Here is a 20,085-nt window from a genome sequence, read left to right as displayed (position 1 = left end):
TCGTGGAGACGGTATTTTTCTGCAATGATGGCCTTGAAGTGCTCTGGCAGACCGGCCGAGCTCACCCCGGCTCGGAAGTTGTTCCTGATACCGTTCTCTACGAGAACAGTTGGGAACCTCCAGTCGTTCGCCCCAAACCAGGATTGTTTTGCCATCGGCGGAAGGTTGGAATGCGCCACCCGCTTCAGTATCGTGTTACTGAGGACGATCAGGTGGGTCTCTCCCCTACCACTGGTTTTTGACGAAAAACTGGCAATCCTAGTTACAATGGTCGAGTCGATGATTAGGTTGAAGGGGGGGGTTCCCCAATTTCAGCGCAGACGGAGGCAGCTGGTGTTGATGGTAGGAGGCCGGAGACAGTCCGTAGTAGAGGTGTGCAAATCAGCTCATCATGATGAACAGCTCTGATCATATCAGCTCATCTAAATGAGCTGTTCTTTATGAACAGCTCTTCAGCTCAGTTGTCAGTGCCGACTTTCAATTTGGGTCCCAAACTCGATAGCCACGAAGCCAGTTTGAAAATGTTAAAATTCAAATGAAATTTTTCACACCATATTATTAATTACTTGAAACACGTATTCCAGACTATTATTTACAACAGACTCGGCGAGTACAACATTTCCGACATTTTTACTGAGGCTTTACATTACAATAGAAAGTTTTCTTCAAAAAAAAAAAATCTTATGAGATTTTTGCACCGCCTGCAAACAAAGTGTTTTTCATTGAAATAGAATACTCATTTGATACACAGAAGTTAATTTTCATTAATAATTTGAATTTTAAAAACGTGTTCATTCTGCCTGAGAGCCAATTATTATTTTTGGCGCCCCCTAAACTGGTAAACAAAGCTCAATGCCGTCAACGCGAATATAACAGTTGAAAAGACGAGGGACAAATGAAACTAAACTGATGTCTTAACACGAAGAGCGAGAGACGGTCAGTTCAATTGAATCTCACAGCTCACACACTCTCTTCAATTCTACAGCTCTTTTCTCTCCTTCATCATCATCAAAGTGAGCTGAAGAGCTGTTTGATTTTTTTTGCGAGCTGTTCCGCGTCAACTCACTTCAAAGAGTCGATTCTTCGGAACAGCTCATGAGCGGATGGCACATCTCTAGTCCGTAGTGCCTTATTATTAATCGGTGCCAGAGTTTTTGGAAGCTTATCTCCGGCCAAACACGTCAGCTCGAGACCATAGGTGTGGCGGCTGCTGATGATAGCTTTGGCCACCCGTAACCTGATCTTCCTGTTGTTGCTCCGGTGCGGTTTGGAAATGGTTTTCAGAAGGTTCAACCGGGTGACACAGCTTTTTTCAACTTTCTCGAAATGGCGGAGGAAGCTAAGTTTGTGGTCGACCAACACCCCGAGGAACTTTAATGTTTTTCGACGAGGAATGTGTTCTTTGTACAGTTGGATCTTGGAGGTGGGACCTTGGTGCCTGTGACCGCATATCACCATATGGCCGCTCTTCTGCGCTGAATGTTTGAATCCTCTCTCGACCGCCCACCGGCCAATGGCGTTGGTAGCTGCCTGTATCCTGACGCGTGGGATCCTGTGGGTGTCACCCACGGCCATCAGAAGTATGTCATCCGCGTATACAAACACGAAGACCCCCCAAGGCAGGACCTGGAAAAGACTATTCATGGCGACGAGAAAGAGAGTGACGGCAAGAACAGAACCTTGAGGTACTCCTGTCTCCTCGTGGAAAACTCGGGAGCTGATGTTACCAATTTTGACTTCAAAGGTTCGGCGTGTGGCGAAGTTTTTGATAAAGTGAATTAGTTTGCCGTCAATTCCCCATTCTGCCATAGTTTTCAATACTAACGGGATCCATGTTCTGTTATACGCCTTTTCCAGGTCCAGTACTACCATCTCCACATGTTGACGGTTCCTGTTGGCTTCGGCTATCACGTCTCCGAGGGTCGCGAAATAGATGTTGGTGCCCATACCCGGCCGGAAGGCGAACTGCCGATAGTCCAATTTCCTGTTTTCGGACAGAAAGGTGACCAGGCGTCTGTTCGCCATTCTTTCCATTTTGGATTAAGGAGGTTAAGGAAATTGGACGGTAGCCTTTGACGTTGTTGCTGCTTTGGCCGACCTTAGGTATGGGTATTACTAGGCTGTGTCTACAACTCTCGGGAAATTCGTGTGTACTCCACAGGTCGTTGAAGATGCCGAGAAGGACAGACTGACAGACAGTTTCAGCATCTTATAACCGATACCGTCGGGGCCGGTTGATTAACCTTTCGCAGAACGTAGAGCGACGGAAAGGTCCTCGTAGGTGAAGTTTCGGCTAAGAGGATTATTGGGACTACCATCTCCACATGTTGACGGTTCCTGTTGGCTTCGGCTATCACGTCTCCGAGGGTCGCGAAATAGATGTTGGTGCCCATACCCGGCCGGAAGGCGAACTGCCGATAGTCCAATTTCCTGTTTTCGGACAGAAAGGTGACCAGGCGTCTGTTCGCCATTCTTTCCATTTTGGATGAACAGGAGGTTAAGGAAATTGGACGGTAGCCTTTGACGTTGTTGCTGCTTTGGCCGACCTTAGGTATGGGTATTACTAGGCTGTGTCTACAACTCTCGGGAAATTCGTGTGTACTCCACAGGTCGTTGAAGATGCCGAGAAGGACAGACTGACAGACAGTTTCAGCATCTTATAACCGATACCGTCGGGGCCGGTTGATTAACCTTTCGCAGAACGTAGAGCGACGGAAAGGTCCTCGTAGGTGAAGTTTCGGCTAAGAGGATTATTGGGACGGCTCACCGGGACCACGAAGTTGGTGACCGAAGCGGTATTCGGTCACTGTAGACGAATGAGCTCGGGGTCATATTCGGAGATGGAGGAAAGTCCCGGAAAATATTCTCCGAGTGTGTTCGAGGTATCTACCGGATTGTTAAGGGTTATACCGTTCACTCGAAGGGTGGGGTTGTGGGGTTTCCCCACAGGTACTGACTGCGACGATTCCCGGTGGAACTCCACCGACGATAAGAGGTTGGGTGGCCCTGCCACTAGGAGGCAGCCGAGGGAATGTGGTAAGGTTCGTTGAAGAGTTGGAACTCCCGGCCATAGCTTGTGTGAAATCTCCTCGGCTGCGTCTCCATGCATCGTAGATGTCAGCGTTAGACCGTGCTACAGTTGGCAAAGGCGGAGCAGGCCTGGTATGTACTTCCAGTGGAGTGGTTGTGGTGGCCGGAGTGGCCCTAGCGGCAAGACTAGTTTGCAGATGAAGAATTGGAGGCTTCAATCGGTCAAGATCCGACACAAACGGAACAAGAACTTGCAAATATACTTGGAGTAGCTCAGCAAACCATATCCGATCGTTTAAAAGCAATGGGAATGATCCGAAAGATAGGACATCGGGTGCAGTATGAATTGAAGCCACCAAACGTCGAATGCTATGAGTTGCTAAAACCGAATGAAACCATTACGGGGGACCTCTACCGACGACAATTGATGCGTTTGAGCCGTGCACTGAAGGAAAAACGGCCACAATACGAGCAAAGACACGATAAAGTTATTTTGCAGCACGATAATTCTCGGCCACATGTCGCGATACTGGTCAAAACATACTTGGAAACGCTGCAATGGGAGGTCCCATTCCACCCGTCGTATGCTCCAGACATTGCTCCGTCCGATTACTATATTTTTCGATCGATGCAACATGGTCTAGTTGACCAGCACTTCTCCAATTTTGATGAAGTCAAAAATTGGATCGATTCGTGGTTAACCGACAAACATGCCGATTATTCCCGCAAAGCGATTCGTGAATTGCCAGAAAGATGGGAAATAGTTGTGACTAGCTATGGGAAATACTTTAAATATGAAATTTGTAACCATTTTTGCAGAATGAAGCATTATTAAAAAAAAACGAAGAAACTTACCGATACTCCTATTCTTATCTTATTCATTGTGATGAATTGTTCTGGAGTGCTCATATCTTGCATCAATCGATCAATCGAATCTCGTAAATTAATCAGGAAATAATTGAGCAATAATTGTAAGTGCATGAGCCGCATGAGTACATCGATTTTCGTTTCTCAATTTGTACTCCCATTCTGTTCGCGAAAGACGTAATCCTACGTCAAATAATCAATGGTCATCCTCAACACTCAGGATTTTAGGAGATTCTTGACTTTATTCTACATGTCTGTATATTTAAGATGACTACAGAGACTGATGAGTATAGACGCTGCAGCTGTGAGAGGCTGCTGAAAAGGCACTACTTGTGGCCCTCTGAACCCGCGATCGGGCAAGAGAAAGAAGGAAACGCCAGGAGAGGAAGAAGACCTGAAAAAGGCCAAGAGCGACAATCTGGTTAATAAAAAAGAAGGTGAAAGCAGTGATTGGCGTACCGTGGAAAACCAGACAGAAATAAGTTAAAAACAGAATGAAAAGAAGAAAAAAAAGCGAAACAGGAGAAGAAGAAATCCGAGTGGAGCGAAGCAAGGGCGGTGCCTGATCGTTGTAGTGACAGCAGAGATGTCGTTCGGAAAGCGAGAGACGATCCGGAGTTGCAGGCGTTGGGTGAGAACGTCGTGAAAACTAGGCGCACGCAGATGCTCTTCGAGCTTAAAAAACTATGGATGGGTTATACATATTATATAACCGCAAGGTTGATGTAGGTTGGCTTAGTAATTAATCGTATTTCTCCAATTAGCAATAATCCCACCTCGGATGTTTCTCATTGGGCCGCTGCGCAGAGCTGTCTTTTGTGTGTATTGATTAAATTAGTGAATGAATGAAATTATTTACGAATTAAATTGCAAACAAATCCCAATTTAAGTCGATTCATGTATTATGGTAGTAGTTATCGCAGCAAATAGTTATCAACATTTTGCCTAATCATCAAACGGTATGCGTAGAAATTCAGTGAGCTGGCGACATGAAGAGATATCTTCCAATGCAGTCTTGAATAATCGAGCCAAAGCGTTGCGTTTGTACCCGCTTTTGTAGACCGTGACAACAAAACGAATTCCGGAGTGTAAAAAGCTTTGGGGTATAAAAGTATTGCTGACTTGAATGTATCTGCAATGCCGATTTTTCCAACTTCTTGGTTTCGGAATCTGTATTGGTAGAACACATTCCAGGTTTTCAAAAATGCAAGCGAGTGCAAAAGTACCCGTAGTTTGCATCTATTTTGCTATGCAAATTTCCCCAGGCTCCCTGTTTCAGAAATCTGTGTTAGGAAAACATTCCAATTTGCAAAAACGCAAACGAGTACAAAAGTACCCGCTTCTTGCATCTAATTTGCTATGCCGATTTCCACAGGCTCCATGGTTTTGAAATCTGTGTTAGGGAAACATTCCGATTTCCAGAAACGCAAGCGAAGGCAAAAGTACCGGCAGCTCGCATATATTTTGCAATGCCGATTTTCTCAGGCTCCATGGTTTTGTAATTTGTGTTAGGGAAACATTCCAATTTGCAAAACGCAAACAAGTACAAAAGTTTCCGCAGCTCGCATTTATTTTGCAATGCCGATTTCTCCAGGCTTCATGATTTTGAAGTCTGTGTTAGGGAAACATTCCAATGTGCAAAAACGCAAACGAGTACAAAAGTACCCGCTGATTGCATCTAATTTGCTATACCAATTTCCCCTGGCTGCATGGTTTTGTAGTCTGTGTTAGGGAAACATTCCGATTTCCAGAAACGCAAGCGAGTTCAAAAGTACCCGTAGTTCGCATTTATTTTGCAATGTCGACTTTCCCAGGCTTCATTTTTTTGAAATCTGTTTTAGGGAAACATTCTAACTTGCAAAGACGCAAACGAGTACAAAAGTTCTCGCTGCTTGCATCTAATTTGCATTGCCGATTTCCACAGGCTCCATGGTTTTGAAGGGAAACATCCATTCATTTCAGTGATCGTACCTCAATCGTTTCGCAATCATAACTGAGTGGATTTCCGAGCGGCACTCGCTTATATACCAATTAGTGTGATTTCAATACCCTGTTTGAAAGCAATTTTAGGGCTATTTAAACAAGTTTTTGGATCAAAAAGTAACGAGCATATAACGCGTAGACATTTTATCTTCCGAATGAAGCCATACCATGAAGCCATATCATACCATTTCGTTCAGTTGTTTAGGAGCTATTAACGCTCAAAATCTTGTTCTCCGGCGTAACGCTTTTGTTTTCGAAACTTTGAACTTACACCCCAGTATAGAAATGAAAGACGTAGTCCTACGTCAAATGATCCAGCGGTTAAGAGCTCTGCTTTCATGTAGTCAGCATATATGAGTACATTTATACGCTTAATAAAGGGAATACCATTAATGTACAAAATGAAAAGTAGAGGGCCAAGATGGGATATGATAAATATATAAATGTTGACACTGTATTGCAAGTTTGTACATTCTTCAAATCAATGTAAATAAAAATGATTTGGTGTCCGTTCACGATCACGCACATAAATATATTTCTGTGGGAACTTGGGTGTTCGAATTGATTTAAATCAAAATATCAATTGTTGGTGGGATGAAGTTCGCCGGGTCAGCTAGTTTAAAATAAAAAAGTAATTTATGAATAAAAAAAGACGGGTGGGTAATGTCGGTGACATAACCGGTGTGACGTAGGACTATACAAAGGGGACAGCTTTTGCTAAATATATATTTTGAATATATTGTTTTATTTTTTTCTCCTACGTGAATACCTACCTATCTACCTGAAAAATGGATTAGTTTACTGTTTACTCTTTATGAACATTTTGGGGGTTTTGAAAAGAACCTTTGGTGTTGTGTTTTTGCGTTTTTTTTTACAAACTTGATTCTTGAATTTTTTCTGAAGGCTTTGTACTTATTAAATGTTTAACGTCGGGCATCTTTCGGCGTATACACATATCGTACAATCAAAATGATGGCTGTGATAGGGAATGCATAGGTGGTCATCAGCTCGTTCACTATCATATATTTCACTATTGAGCACATTACCGTACCTTAAGCTGTGGTTTCGGAGACGAATGAATTGTAAGATTTGTAGTCTCCACAAACAAAGTAAATAAAAATGAAAAAGAACTGAGGTTTTGGAGACGAACTCTACGATCTGTCGAGAAATAAACGAGCTATAAACGTTCTGAAAAACCAACAGTAAATACAGGGACGGATGACCTTCGGATTGAAGTCCTTTAAAATAAGAACAGAGCAGCAGGAAATACATAGCTCATCGTGTTGCTCCTTAGTTATTTCTCTATGCAATGCAGATGTAACGTCAGTCAATTTTCAACATCAGTTATCAACCAAAGAAAGCAGTTCTTGCTACCGAGAAAATTCGGTTAAGCCATCTTGCATACAATGTGATGTAATTTGAAGCCACTTTTAATTCGGAAACCATACATGGGTTTGTGAAAACTGAATGATCAATTTAAAAGACCCAACCATCAATAAGTTCAAGAACAAGCATAAACAAAAAAAATCAGTTTATATTATATGTCATATTATGTCACTTTAGAATGCATTGTTATTGTGAAAAACTTTCAATAACTCTTCTTTGAAAGGTTTAATGGCCCTGAAACGCGCCGTGTTTTACGGTGGCTGGTTTTGCCACCAAAGCAGTCAGTATAAACAAACTTTTTCCTTCTTCTACCTGCTGCCGTTTTGCGATTGCGTTTGCCACTCGCTGAAACTAGTTGTTGCTTTGATGAGCGCCGAACCGAAGCTGCTCTGTTCTTGATGCGAGTTTTCTGATTGTCGTAGCAGCTTTGCAAGCCAACTCGAGCACTCCGACGGCCGAAACTCTATAATCGCTGTTAGGTATACTGGTGCTCCGGCACCAATCCGTTCGGCCTAGTTACCCTTGCGGAGCAATCAGTGAATGCGACCAATAGGGATCTGGAGACCTGCATGGTTCGAGTGGGACTTTGCCTTTCCCTTAACTTGTCCTCCTTTGTTACGTCCACACGTCCACGTTGCTGCTTGTTTTCTTTTTATGATGTGATGCGATGCGATGCGATGTTAAACGATGCCGTACAACCACACTGGTTTACGGTTTGAAAGAAAATAAGATATTTTTTTGGGGTCCGCGTGTTTTATACTCTAGCGGTACACGCTCACAGGATAGAGACAAATCGGCAGACTCAGCCAAAGGGGCGAATCCAACGAGACGAACGAATGAGCGTTAAAAGGCAGCGATGGCAAAAAATACATTCATTACCATTTGTTCGCTCGTGTGATTCACATGCAGGCTAAAAAGGGTCCTTTTCAGGATCACAAAATTATCTTCAATCTAAAGAGTTTATTGTTTTGTTATCACTCGATATCCCCATCTTGTTCGGCTAAACCTTCCTGTTTAGCGATTTGTTGCCACTCGCCACAGCTTTCACAGTTGGAAATTTTCTTCCCATCCAGCTTTGTGACATGTAGTACAGTAAATTACATTCAATGCGACGTGCCGAAGCACCACTCAGTGTCGCATTGGAGGCGATTTTAACCTGTAATTGAACATTTGCGATGACAGTGGTACAGTGTCGACTTTCAATGTGGGGTCATAATTTGGATCTCTATGTTTACAAAAATGTCCAAATAAATATGTCGCATTACATGTCCGTCCAATTAGCTAAATGTCGACCTAATTGTAAATTACTGTACTTTCAATATGGAAACAATTTAAGAATTGGTGAAAATTGAATAATCAGGAAAGTCCCCAACTATCAATAAGCTCAGAACAACTGCCAAATTCACATACTCATCAGATCCTGACAAACAAATTATGAAAAAATCAATTTGTGTTTTATTATTATTTTGGATATTATTTTAGAAAGCATTGAACTGTATTTCGTAAACTCTTTTTTGAAAGGTTTAATGGCCCTGATAAGCGCCGTGTTTTATGGAATAGTTCCAATTTAGAGAACTTTGTAATCGTGGTTTTGAAAAAAACCATTTCGAACGCCCTCGATGCCGCCTTCTTCTGGATCTGCCACCAAAGCAGGTTGTATAAAGAACAAACTTTTTTCTTCTGCTACTAGCTGCCGTTTTGCGATTGCGTTTACCACTCGCCACTCGCTGCAACTGCCTGTTGTCTTGATGTCCACCGAACCGAATGTGTTCTGTTCCGAATGCGGGTTTTCTTATCGTCACGAGCAGCTTTGCCAGCTAACTCGATCACTTCGGCGGCCGAAACTAAATAACGCCGGCTAGGTGGACTGGTGCACTGGTACTAACGCGCTCGGCCTAGCTACCCTTGTGGGGAACTCCAGACCAACACGGTTCGAGCGGAATTTTGCCTTTCCCTTCACTTTTCCTCCTTTGCCATGTCCAGACATGGCTGCTTGGGTTGGTTTGTTGATGTGTTGTGATGCGAACCGATGTGGTGTACGGTTTGAATGAGAATGATCGTTACGGCAGCGGAGCGGGGATTTTTAAGCTGACTGGCTGACTCGAGAATTACGCATGTGTGAGACTGCGACCAATGTTTCGTTCATTTTTTTCTTTTTCCTTTCCAATCGTGCTTCATTCTATTTCGCTGCTGCTCTGGTTGCCTGTTTTGGTCGGTACGATTTGAGGAGCACAAAATGGACCAATCAAAAATGGGCACATAGTGCATTTGGACAATGCTTGATATTTCACAATTATTCAATTATTTATCTCAAGAAAAATGAAATGTTATTCGTTATGATAGATGCGTAGATATATTTCCTATCAATTGATGCAAAAACCTTTGCGATCTATTGAGTAATGCTCGAGTTATAAGCGTTCCAAATCTTGCATTTTTTCCTACTTGTTCAGTGCCTAGATTTCCATTTCACCCCCTATATCTTCCGGTTAGACGTAGTCCTACGTCAAAACATGAGTGTCCGTCTTACCCGACTTTCCCCTATATATCCGGATAATTTTAAGGTTCGCTAATTATTTTTCTTATCCAAAATATATATTTTTATTAGGGCTCATATGGCGTCAGCCTAACGGGGCCGGGAGTTCAATATTTCGACAATGTTTGCTTACAACTATGTTAGTAATATGTAACCGATTACTCGCGGTTGGCTCGAGGTTAGTATTACAAGTGTTCTCATAATTGGTATGTTGCAGTCTTCGATGCTCTGTACGTGTGCCCGACACTGGATACTTCCTATTGGGATGCAGCTGACCATTAATCAGCAACGCCCCCTAGTCTGTACCCCACATCTAGCGTGGTGCGTCTTTCTCGACTCGAGGAATCCAAGATAGAATGGTCACTAGCCGGCGCAATCATCAGCTCGTGTAGAGTTGTCATGAGCGGTACAACCTTTGGCTCTTGTTGAATGATCAGTGGACTGCATAACCTTCGGCCCGTGCATCTGTAAAGAGTGTGTGTATGTATTGCCGCGACTAAGTAAAAGTTTATCGATCGGATAGGAGGGATATGAAACGGGGACACAACGAAGGAAACATCATTAAACGTTGACATCGGCGTTTCTGAGGAACAGGTATAGATGAAGCAGAAGATCAAGATCCCGGCTACCTAAGATATCCCGGACGGGGAAATCCGATTGTCTGCCTTGTGCTCTCAGTGCTCTAGAGAGCTGAGAGCGAGCAGCATGGAACCGGATACACGACCAGACAACATGCTCGCTAATTATTATTCACTGATTAATTCAGTATCCTCTGTTTAAAGCCTGTTTGACTTAGAATTTGATCGCATATAGTAAGACATTTTTCATCATAGAAATAACGTACAAAAAAGGGCGGATGTCATTTTGTAGGTTTTTAATGAACTTTAAAATTATTTCAGCTGTTCGGATGAATTTCTGAATTGTGACATCAACCATCATTTTGGATCAGCCAAATTTATTCAGATTGCCTTCGACAATTGCCCAATATATCTCGATGGGACGAAAATCCGGAATTTGGTGGACTGATAGTTTACCAGTTTACCAGATAGTTCACATACCAGGCCAGAACTTTTTGAACTCTGGCCAATTCCCGCAAGGAGAGCCCAGGATTGTTGTGGACTGCTCGAATCACCTCTGCTCGTAAATTCCGGTCATATGTTCCTGGTTGGTTTCGCCCGATCCAACGTAAGTGTCTCCCGGTCCCGTTTAAGTACGATATTTACAATCGATTTTGGAAATTTAAAAAATTTCGCGATATTTCCTCCTGACTACGTTGAGTTTTGAGCTTTTTTTTGCATTATCATCATTTTTTTAGTTCAAAAACTAAATCCAGATGTCTCACCGAAGTTCAATGTCGTCAGGGCTGTTCCAATCGAAGAAATGAACTCAATCTGGACAAACTTTTCACTGCAGAACAAATGCGTAATAGATTTTTTCAAACTCCTTTTTCACTGTGGAATATATGCGTAATCAATTCTCTTCTAATTTTCTTTTTAATCTTTGATATTCTCCAAATTATTCTATCATTCTGATCCGGCTGGAGACGAACACAACGATATAAATACAACTCAAATCTGATCATCCGTTCCCTTATGAGTTATGAGTACGAAAAACATGTTTGCTATATGAGATAATGGCAATTATACGCTTGATAAAAATTGATTTTCTATCGAGAAAAAAATCATTCCAAAATTGATCCAAAAACCGCGGATATTTTTGAACAGCGAAAAGCATCACATAGGTACTTCCGTTATTTTTATGTACAGGGTCTTTCAGATTAAACGCTCACGTAACAAATTTTGAAAACTTCTACAGAAGTGAACCGATTTTTATTCTTAAAAAATATAATGAAGCTTTTTTTATGACTTTTTCGATGTGACCACCTCTTTTTTCGATAACGCGTTTTGAGTAATGAACAAAATTCTTCATGTACAACTCTAACATTACGACTTTGATGCTGTTGAAAATCCAAGTTACTTCTTCTTTAAGTTCCTCCAAACTTTGTGGCTTATTAACATAGCAACGGTCCTTCAACGGTCCTCTGAGGAAGTAATCGACGACGAAATGTTGAAATTCTTACCATAAGAGGACAAAGTTTCATTGAGGTTGCTCGAGTAACACGATTTCACTAAAAATACACGTTCTTGTAAATTGTACATCTTGACACTAAAAACCAACCGGTCAGACTGAACGAGTAGTCCAATATTATCGTCCCGAAGTGGGGAATGTAGTGTTACCATCGATGGAGCGAAAAAAAATATTATAAGGAGCTATTCGATTTTTTTTTGCGTGAGCGTTCAATTTGAAAGACCCTGTATAAGGCTGTGATACACGGAAAAAAGACTTTTTCTCCATCCTTTGGTTGTTTTTATTTTACGTTACTTTACCAGTAATACACTTAAAAATATTAACCATAGGCATAAATAACTAATCTAATATTATTCAATGAATGCTTGCTCTTTTCTTTCGAAATGTACGCCAAAGTTAGATATTATAAACAACAGAAAATAAAAACCTGCCGTAGCCCGCATATAACGAGTTCGTTATTCTGATAGTTTGATGACTCATTGATGAAATTATTTCTGTACAAGTGATCACCTCCCTTCGGTTTTAGCTTCTTTTCCTCTCATTATCGTTACTATACTATATGCTAGTCAAAGTACTGAGTGTTTAATAAATATTTTTTATTTTGTGATGATTGATAATTTAAGCGGAAGTAAAGTTTCTAATGAACAACGTAAAGGTTTTGAGAGTTTCTATTCTGTATCAAACTATTATCGAAAAAAATGGGAGACGAACTTATTGTCTTTGAAAAATAAAATTCAGATTTTGATGTCTTTTGCCCATTTGACTCTTTCTACAACACACACAGAATTTTAAAAGACAACAAGAGATGAATTTATAATATTTGAAGCGTTAAATAGTTTGTTATATTGTGTGTAGTTTTTTGCCCTAGCATTTGTTACACTATTTTCCAGATTTTCTATCGACGAGAATTCAGCCTAAGATTTATAGCTAGTAGTGAAGTAGGTATTCTCTATCACTCAAATTCTTTCTGAAAAACTAATATTGGCTTCAGAGAGTATTACATCCAATATTGTTTGACACATGATTCTTTTCTGCATGTATGTGACTATTAAGGTGAAGTTTGAGCGAGCAGTATTTGGATGTCGCATTTCAATCGTTGTAACTCAATCGAATTCGAACAATAGACGGGTCTTCAGTAAACTCAAACAGACACCAATGCCGTAGAGAATTTTCTAATACATTAGCTGAGTAGCTAATAAAAAGTTGGAGTCCCAGATTAACAAGTTAACCGTTACCTAATACAACAGTTCAGGAAAATAAAAGTGGTTATTGTGAAACAAATTGGCTCCAGATGATGAATTTAGCATGTGTTCTTTTGTATATATTATTATACATCAGCAAACAGATCAATGGAACACATCATAATAGCATGAAAAAAAAAATCTGTCGAATTCAGAGAAATATAAAAGCACTTAATCTTAATTTTTCCTGATTTTTTACTTACTAGCAAACTTTGTGGTTTTGTTCTGTTCGTTCACCAATAATCTCACATCCACAACAGCTTCAATATAATTAATGTTTTTTATGCGTGTATATCACAATTGTTTTATTTTTCATTATTGCTAGCAACATGATGTTTTATGGAAACTAACCGTTATAATTGGGGTATTTATAAATCGGTCAAATACCTCTCTTCTGATGATTTTAATGGTCTTAACATTACTCTAGAAATCCCTAGAAAATAACAACACAAGTAAAGTATGTTTGGTTTTAGTGCCGAGGTGGGCTGATCGAAATAGTCATAATATTATTATGCACAGTATTGTTTTCAAAAGGACTATTTTCTGTTACATTTGCAATTTGTATTGGATATGACATAGTTCACATTTCAGTAGATTTTCGTACAAAAATAATTTTCCAACAATTTCCAACGCAAGATGATGTATGAACTTTCCCCCGTTGCATTTAACGGTTATCATCATTTTCAAGTGTAGTTATATGTCAATCATAGGTTTTCGTTCAATACAGCAAATAATGGGAGAAAACTTCATTCGGGCAGACTATCTTTTATGAAATGTTAAATTGTGATATTTTGATCAACTGATAATAACTAAGCAGTGTAAATTATAAATATGATAACCTTCCATATTAGCTCCGCAGCAGTTGGCCAGTCCGTTTACTTGCTTCTTCAAGTCTTGCACTATTGTCATCTCCCTTTGAATAGAACAGAAATAAATTTTAAACATAACATAAGATACAAAAGAATAAAAAGAAAAAAAAAGATAATCAAACTGAAATTTTGTTTGAAAAATAGGTGTTTGCTTCACGCTTACTTGATATTTCCTCCAAAATGCTTTCGAAAAAAAAGAAAAATTCAATAGTTTGTAAGTATTTTGTTGATTGTTTCAAAACTGAATCATACCTTGTAATATTAATCGATTATTATTGTGTGCAAATAAAACGACGCTGTAAATAATCTCTCCCTTCTGGTTTGCCCTTTGCTAGAAAGCACATGGATGAATTGAATTTTGCTGGAAGCGCTATTGGTTTTTCTTAGTACACAATTTGCTTCCGTTTAGTTATCTTTTTCGACTGTACATTTTCGCAGCCAAAAATATAAAGTTCGACTGGAGAAACTTTGTTGTAATAGTAGTTTATAGAGTTGTATTATAATTTTTTCATAATTTTTCATTCTTATCGAATGCAAAAACGTAAATCGTTAGTATTTTCGGTGGGAATAAATAAAAAATTAAGTATTGATAACATAAACCAAAATTACGATTTACGTTAAGCTTGACACTTTTGATGTTAAAAAAGTTGATGTAAAGCATAATAACTAAAAAAAGTTTAGTAAAAGAAAAACAAAAATCATTATCAACCACAAAACATCACATCGAGTTGGATAAAGACAAAGTTATGTATTGCTTTGTTTCACTGTTTGTTTCCTTCTATGCGAGCAAAGGTTCAAACATAAGGAAAAATTTATAACAACATTATCAAAGAGTTTTCAACAAATGTCGGGCATCAGATGAGCGTGTTTATAACAACGCTGCTCCGGCTTCCGATTCAATATTAACCAGTGCCACGATTTTATGTTGCATCGGGAGAGAAACAACTCGCTATCTGGTGAAATATTTTGGTCCCAACATTCTCGACCACAGGCGTGTTTTAATCGCAAAGTTTTTTTTTTCATTTTTCCTTGACATATGCAGCTTGTGCTTCAATGTGTAACAATCGAATGGCACGACAATCAGCAATAAATAAAAGTTGCGAAAAATATAAGCAATATTCATTATTATTTAAATGCTAGATTATATTTCTTAACTGTTTTATATTTGAAATATTAAATATTTTTTTATTTCCATAGTATATTTTTTCATTGTATATACTTCAACAAGCGTTATTTTTTTCGTCATTTTTACAAGATTTGTTTATCATTACATAATTTTTTGTTAAGACGTTTGTATTGAGATTTCTGTAAAGTTCAATAGATGATGATCATTATTATTTTTTTTTGTAATAAAATTTAGCCTTGATCCAATCAAGTAAAAACTATTAAAAACTACTCAAACGCTATCCGGTCTTTACCATTCGCGAAGCTTTGTCTATTAATTTTCGTTAGAACAAAAGTTCCTAATTCGCTATTTGTCTCAAACTCAAAATAATACCATTATACTTGGAGAAAAGCATTACGAGATTCGAGTTACCATTGCACCTATCAGAGCTTTGCATTTATGTGTAACAATAATTACAATTTGCTGTTGCAAACTCACCGTTATTTTTTTACCTATTTGGTATAGCTTCATTTTCATTCCACCCCGTTACATACATTCATATTGCGCTTACAATCATACATACAAACTTAGCCATACAGTAACAATAGCTTTTCCCTTCTTCTTCTTTCTTTGTTTTTAAGAGGCTTTAAACTTTGCAGTTCATTCGCCTCTATCCTTTTCCCTTCATTGGCCAACTTATTTCAGAAGACTGTGAGCTCTCTCGTTTGCCGAAGCTATCCTTGTCGCATTTGAGTCGCCCTGAGTATATTGCAGGATCAGATTTCAGATTTTCATAGCACGAGTTTTATTTATATATGTATTAATATATTGTTTGACAATATAATTTGGCGTGCCCAGTTCCGAAACGCGGTCGCGCAGATCAATGTAGCGATGCAGAAGGTTTAGGAATTACACACAAACATTAATTGTTTTGTAATAACAATTTCGGTAAACGATAAATATATTCTGGAAAAGCTATATGATCAGATTATTCATTTAGAAAGATTATTTAGTTCTTTCTTATTATTTATTGTAACTGTAAATAATACGAAACAAATCCTTACGTTGTACACTTGGTCTTGAAGGATGGTATGTATATAAAATAAGCAATCCAAATTTAAACACAAATCTTTAATCTAAACGTTGCTACTAATAACATATGTATAATAACTTTACTATAAAATGTACATATTCGGAATAAACCTGCTTATTTCAGTAGCGAATGCGCTTTCTCGTTCGCCACCTTTATCCTGTCCTCGTTCGATCCACCCTAGATTTTTGGGAGAAGTATAATGAACATCATAATGTGCATGCATTATAAAAAGCATTAACGGTTATTTTAATCAGATTATTTGGTACTACCTATGTGTGGAAGTTTAGCATACAAAACTATGCACTGACCGTGGAATTGAAAAAAAACAATAGAATTATGAAAACGATAAAACCTTGTAGTGCATGAAAAATGGTTGGAGGATATGTTATAGTTGATTTATCTTTCCTAGCCGGCCACAAAAACTGTCAACTTTTGTGAAAGTATGGCATGTTATCTGTTTTGATAAAAATAGCAATCGTACCGTTGCAATTAGTATCTCTCAGTGAAGTAGAAGGTTGAACGATATGTCAAAATTGCCGGTCAGCTGTACACACGTATGGATCAAACTTATTTACAAACAAAGATCGTATCTAAGCAATACAGCAACACTGCACTTTGACTGCAGTTGGGGTGAAGGTGGAGGTAGAAGGAAGCCACAAATAGCTGCCACAATGGCGCTCATTTCTTTCATCTCCCTCCCTCACCCTTCGCCTGATATGCAGAAAAATGCAATAATTTTGCGAAACAGCGTGTAGAAAATGATCGTCTTCGCATACTTCCTATCAAGTAATATCAACCATCTGCCGTCGCAATGTTTGATGAAAAACGTCGGAAAACTCGAGCTAGTGCTCTGAATGTTAAATTTTCAACTTTCCGCAATGGTTTTGTTTGCATTGGTTAAAGCATCGTTATTTTTTCGACACTGATGTCAGACAACATCATCGAAACAGCTATAAAAACCACTCAATAAAATGTTATTCCTGAATCATAGCGTTTCATGTCTTGAAAATCAATAAAATAAAATTGTATTGATATCAATACAATTATTATGTTTACGTTTTATGGGTCTGTAATGTAAGTTTTAGCAACTTTAACTTTGATATTAAGAACATTGTATTGCAGAGCTCGGAGCACAGCCACTGCCTCTGCGGTCAAAAATAGTATAGTATTACATTCAATCAAAATGCTTAAAGTTCTCCAACGTGTATCTTTGAAAATAAAAATCGAGGGGTTGTATCCGAGATACGACCGCTTAGGACGTAGGACTACGCAATTTTTTTTTTAATTTGTTGGTTTATCATTTCGGATATTATTTGCGAATACGTCGAAATTTCATAAATAACTTTTTAGTGAAAAGTTCCAGGTTTCAGGGACTTTGTAGAATCATTTCGAGAAGCAACGATTCTTTCTTGCCTTTTCGAGAACATACACTATTTGGTCATATGTCGCAATTTGTTTATTTATATCAATGCACACATTGCACTAAGTATTTAACGAGAGACATCTTCCGTACATCGCCATTCAACAAGCATCAAACACGCGTCTAACAGATGCACACAGTTGCAGCGATAAAAATGAAACATCGCGACCGTTTAAGAAAAATCGTTTCTCGACTCTCGGTCAAAACCGTCAACAAAGCTAGGAGCTTGTTGCATCAGAACAGAGCCGATTCGCACTAGAGCAAATACGAATGGCAACTAGAAGTATCGAAGGTGTGCTATTCACATGTACAAGAAACGAACATAAAACACAAAATGAGCAAAATAAGCGACCTTTGTTGTTTCGGGTACAGAAAGATTCTGAAAATTTTCCTCTGAGGAGATGCAATACTTATACGCTAACGAGATGATATACACTTGATATCCCCCTTCGTTTCAATTCTAGCGGCTGCATAAGTTGCCCGTTATTGACAGCTCTGTTCGGGGAAGCACACAAATGGACAGAAAAAATGTATGGGGAAATGGGATTGTTCCCAATTTTCATCAATTTAAACCATATACAGACTATGGGATTGTAATGTATAGCATATCAAACAAATCTTAGAAAGTTTCCGATTCGATTGGTATGCAAATGTTTAAAATCCGTTCGCAGCGAAAAAAGTTATTAACGTTAACTTTATTTCATAAAAACGTGACCTGTTTTCTGATTTGGCACCGTTAATGTAAGACGTAGTCCTACGTCAAAAAATACGATCAACGAAGGAAAATATTAGGGATTATCAACTATAAACAACTGTTAGATGATCTGCTTTAATCTCCTCAAACACCTTGGTTTTTTGAATTTACTGATTACAATAAGCTTAAATTTGTGACTTACCGTGGCGTTAATACAAGGTAAGATTGCATTTTTCCTTGCTATTTTTATGCCCTTGAACATTTAAGTCTCAATGGCTAAAGTATAAGTGGAAATACACTTCCAAAAGAGCCCCAATTCGCATGTGTTATAAATTTACTCATGTTACGCTCGCGTATAATCATAATTTTACTTCATATGCAAATACACCTTCTATATATATTTATATTTGCAATTGTTGATCGGAACACATCGTTCATACATTTTACTTCAATATTGAATTGTTATTTTTTTCAAATGTATTCTAAGAGTCGTGTCAGTGAAGCGCCACACAGTCTGATAAGTGAATTGATCTATTTTCGTACCAAAACCAAAACAAACGGTGTGCTTTGCTCATTTCTCACAAATACTATTACCCCATGAAAACACATGGTTTAACCTATACTACTACAATGGCTTCGTTCCACCTTCACCTTAAGAACCGGCAGAAAACAAAACTGCTTTGAATGTGTGTGAAAACAAAGTCTATCGAAAATAAGACATGCAAGAAAGTATTTTTGGCATGCATTATCGACTGGGACTATAAGAGCCACCGCAGACTGCAAACTTTTTGTCGACCAATAATTTGATCGGCAGACTCAGAGATCAGTACGGAGTGATATGCATATGAGCACATTACACCGATTCATTTGGGTCGGTTTTTGCACTATCTGGCCACCCCGACCAAACTATCAGCGAGTCTTCAGAAAACATACGCTGCGATGCACTCGAGTTTAATTTTCATCAGCGCGCATTCATAACAAACACGTGTTCTCTCTTGGAACGAAGTCTTATACCAAATTTATTGAACACGAAAGCGGATTTGGAATGCAGCGCAGAATTCAAATTCGAAACAGCGCTTCTCACTTGAGCGATGCACGCCTCATGATATACACATACATAGGGGTAGTGGGGGTAATGTGGTCACCTGGGGTATTGATAGTCATAGCATAGAAATTACTTTGTTGTTTGGGGGCAAAGTGACAATGTTCTGTTTTCCGAAGCTGATATACCTTCGCATCTTCTGCTCCTAAAAGGGTCCCATGAAAAACATGCCACCCCAACCAAAACCAAGCCCCATTTTGAAAAACGTTATGTGTTTCCTACTACGTTTTTGTACGTATGAGAAAATTTTAACCATGATTCTAGGTGAATAGGCCTAGCTCATTTCATACATGTATTTAAATGTGTTTAAATCATTCAATAATGATTTAAACACATTTGGCCAAAAAAACACGCATAACTCTATCTGTTTTAGCGTGATATGTGCGAGTGACCACTTTGCCCCCCCCCCCCTTCCCGCCCAACGGGTGACAACTTTATCACCTCACTAAAAAAATGTTCGGTTTTTCAACGTTTTTTTCTAATAATGAAAAATGGACTATTTTCAATTTTCATAATAAAAACCACTTACTATCTTGTACTACAATAAGTTGAGCTACAATATTCTTCGAAGAACGGGAATTTTAGTGGTATGTGGACACAGGAAATGGACATGTTCCTTAGGGTGACCGCATTCCCCCCAGTTCCCCTATCAAATACTAGCGCCCGTTTTAAGC

At 39.0% G+C, this 20,085-nt stretch overlaps 1 protein-coding gene across 7 annotated transcripts in view; it reads right to left on the bottom strand.

Annotated features, from left to right (window-relative positions):
• The window catches only part of LOC129765144 (synaptosomal-associated protein 25), a 172,007-nt gene that overhangs the window by 38,178 nt on the left and 113,744 nt on the right, over positions 1–20,085 (bottom strand). For 2 of the 7 annotated variants that reach the window (XM_055765099.1, XM_055765110.1), the window contains exon 8: positions 12,144–15,861. The exons of 3 other annotated variants lie outside the window; for them this stretch is intronic. In XM_055765099.1, the coding sequence (XP_055621074.1) occupies positions 15,799–15,861 (63 nt within the window). In that variant the 3' untranslated portion in view covers positions 12,144–15,798. Of the gene's footprint in view, positions 1–12,143; positions 16,373–20,085 lie in introns of those variants that run through there. 2 more of the 7 variants (XM_055765090.1, XM_055765081.1) reach the window with 2 other exon arrangements.

The sequence above is a fragment of the Toxorhynchites rutilus genome, chromosome 1 (genome assembly GCF_029784135.1).
Source record: "Toxorhynchites rutilus septentrionalis strain SRP chromosome 1, ASM2978413v1, whole genome shotgun sequence".
Classification (NCBI taxonomy): Eukaryota; Metazoa; Arthropoda; class Insecta; order Diptera; family Culicidae; genus Toxorhynchites; species Toxorhynchites rutilus.
The sequence above is the reverse complement of the archived record's forward strand: the minus strand, read 5'-3'. Positions and strand labels throughout refer to the sequence as shown.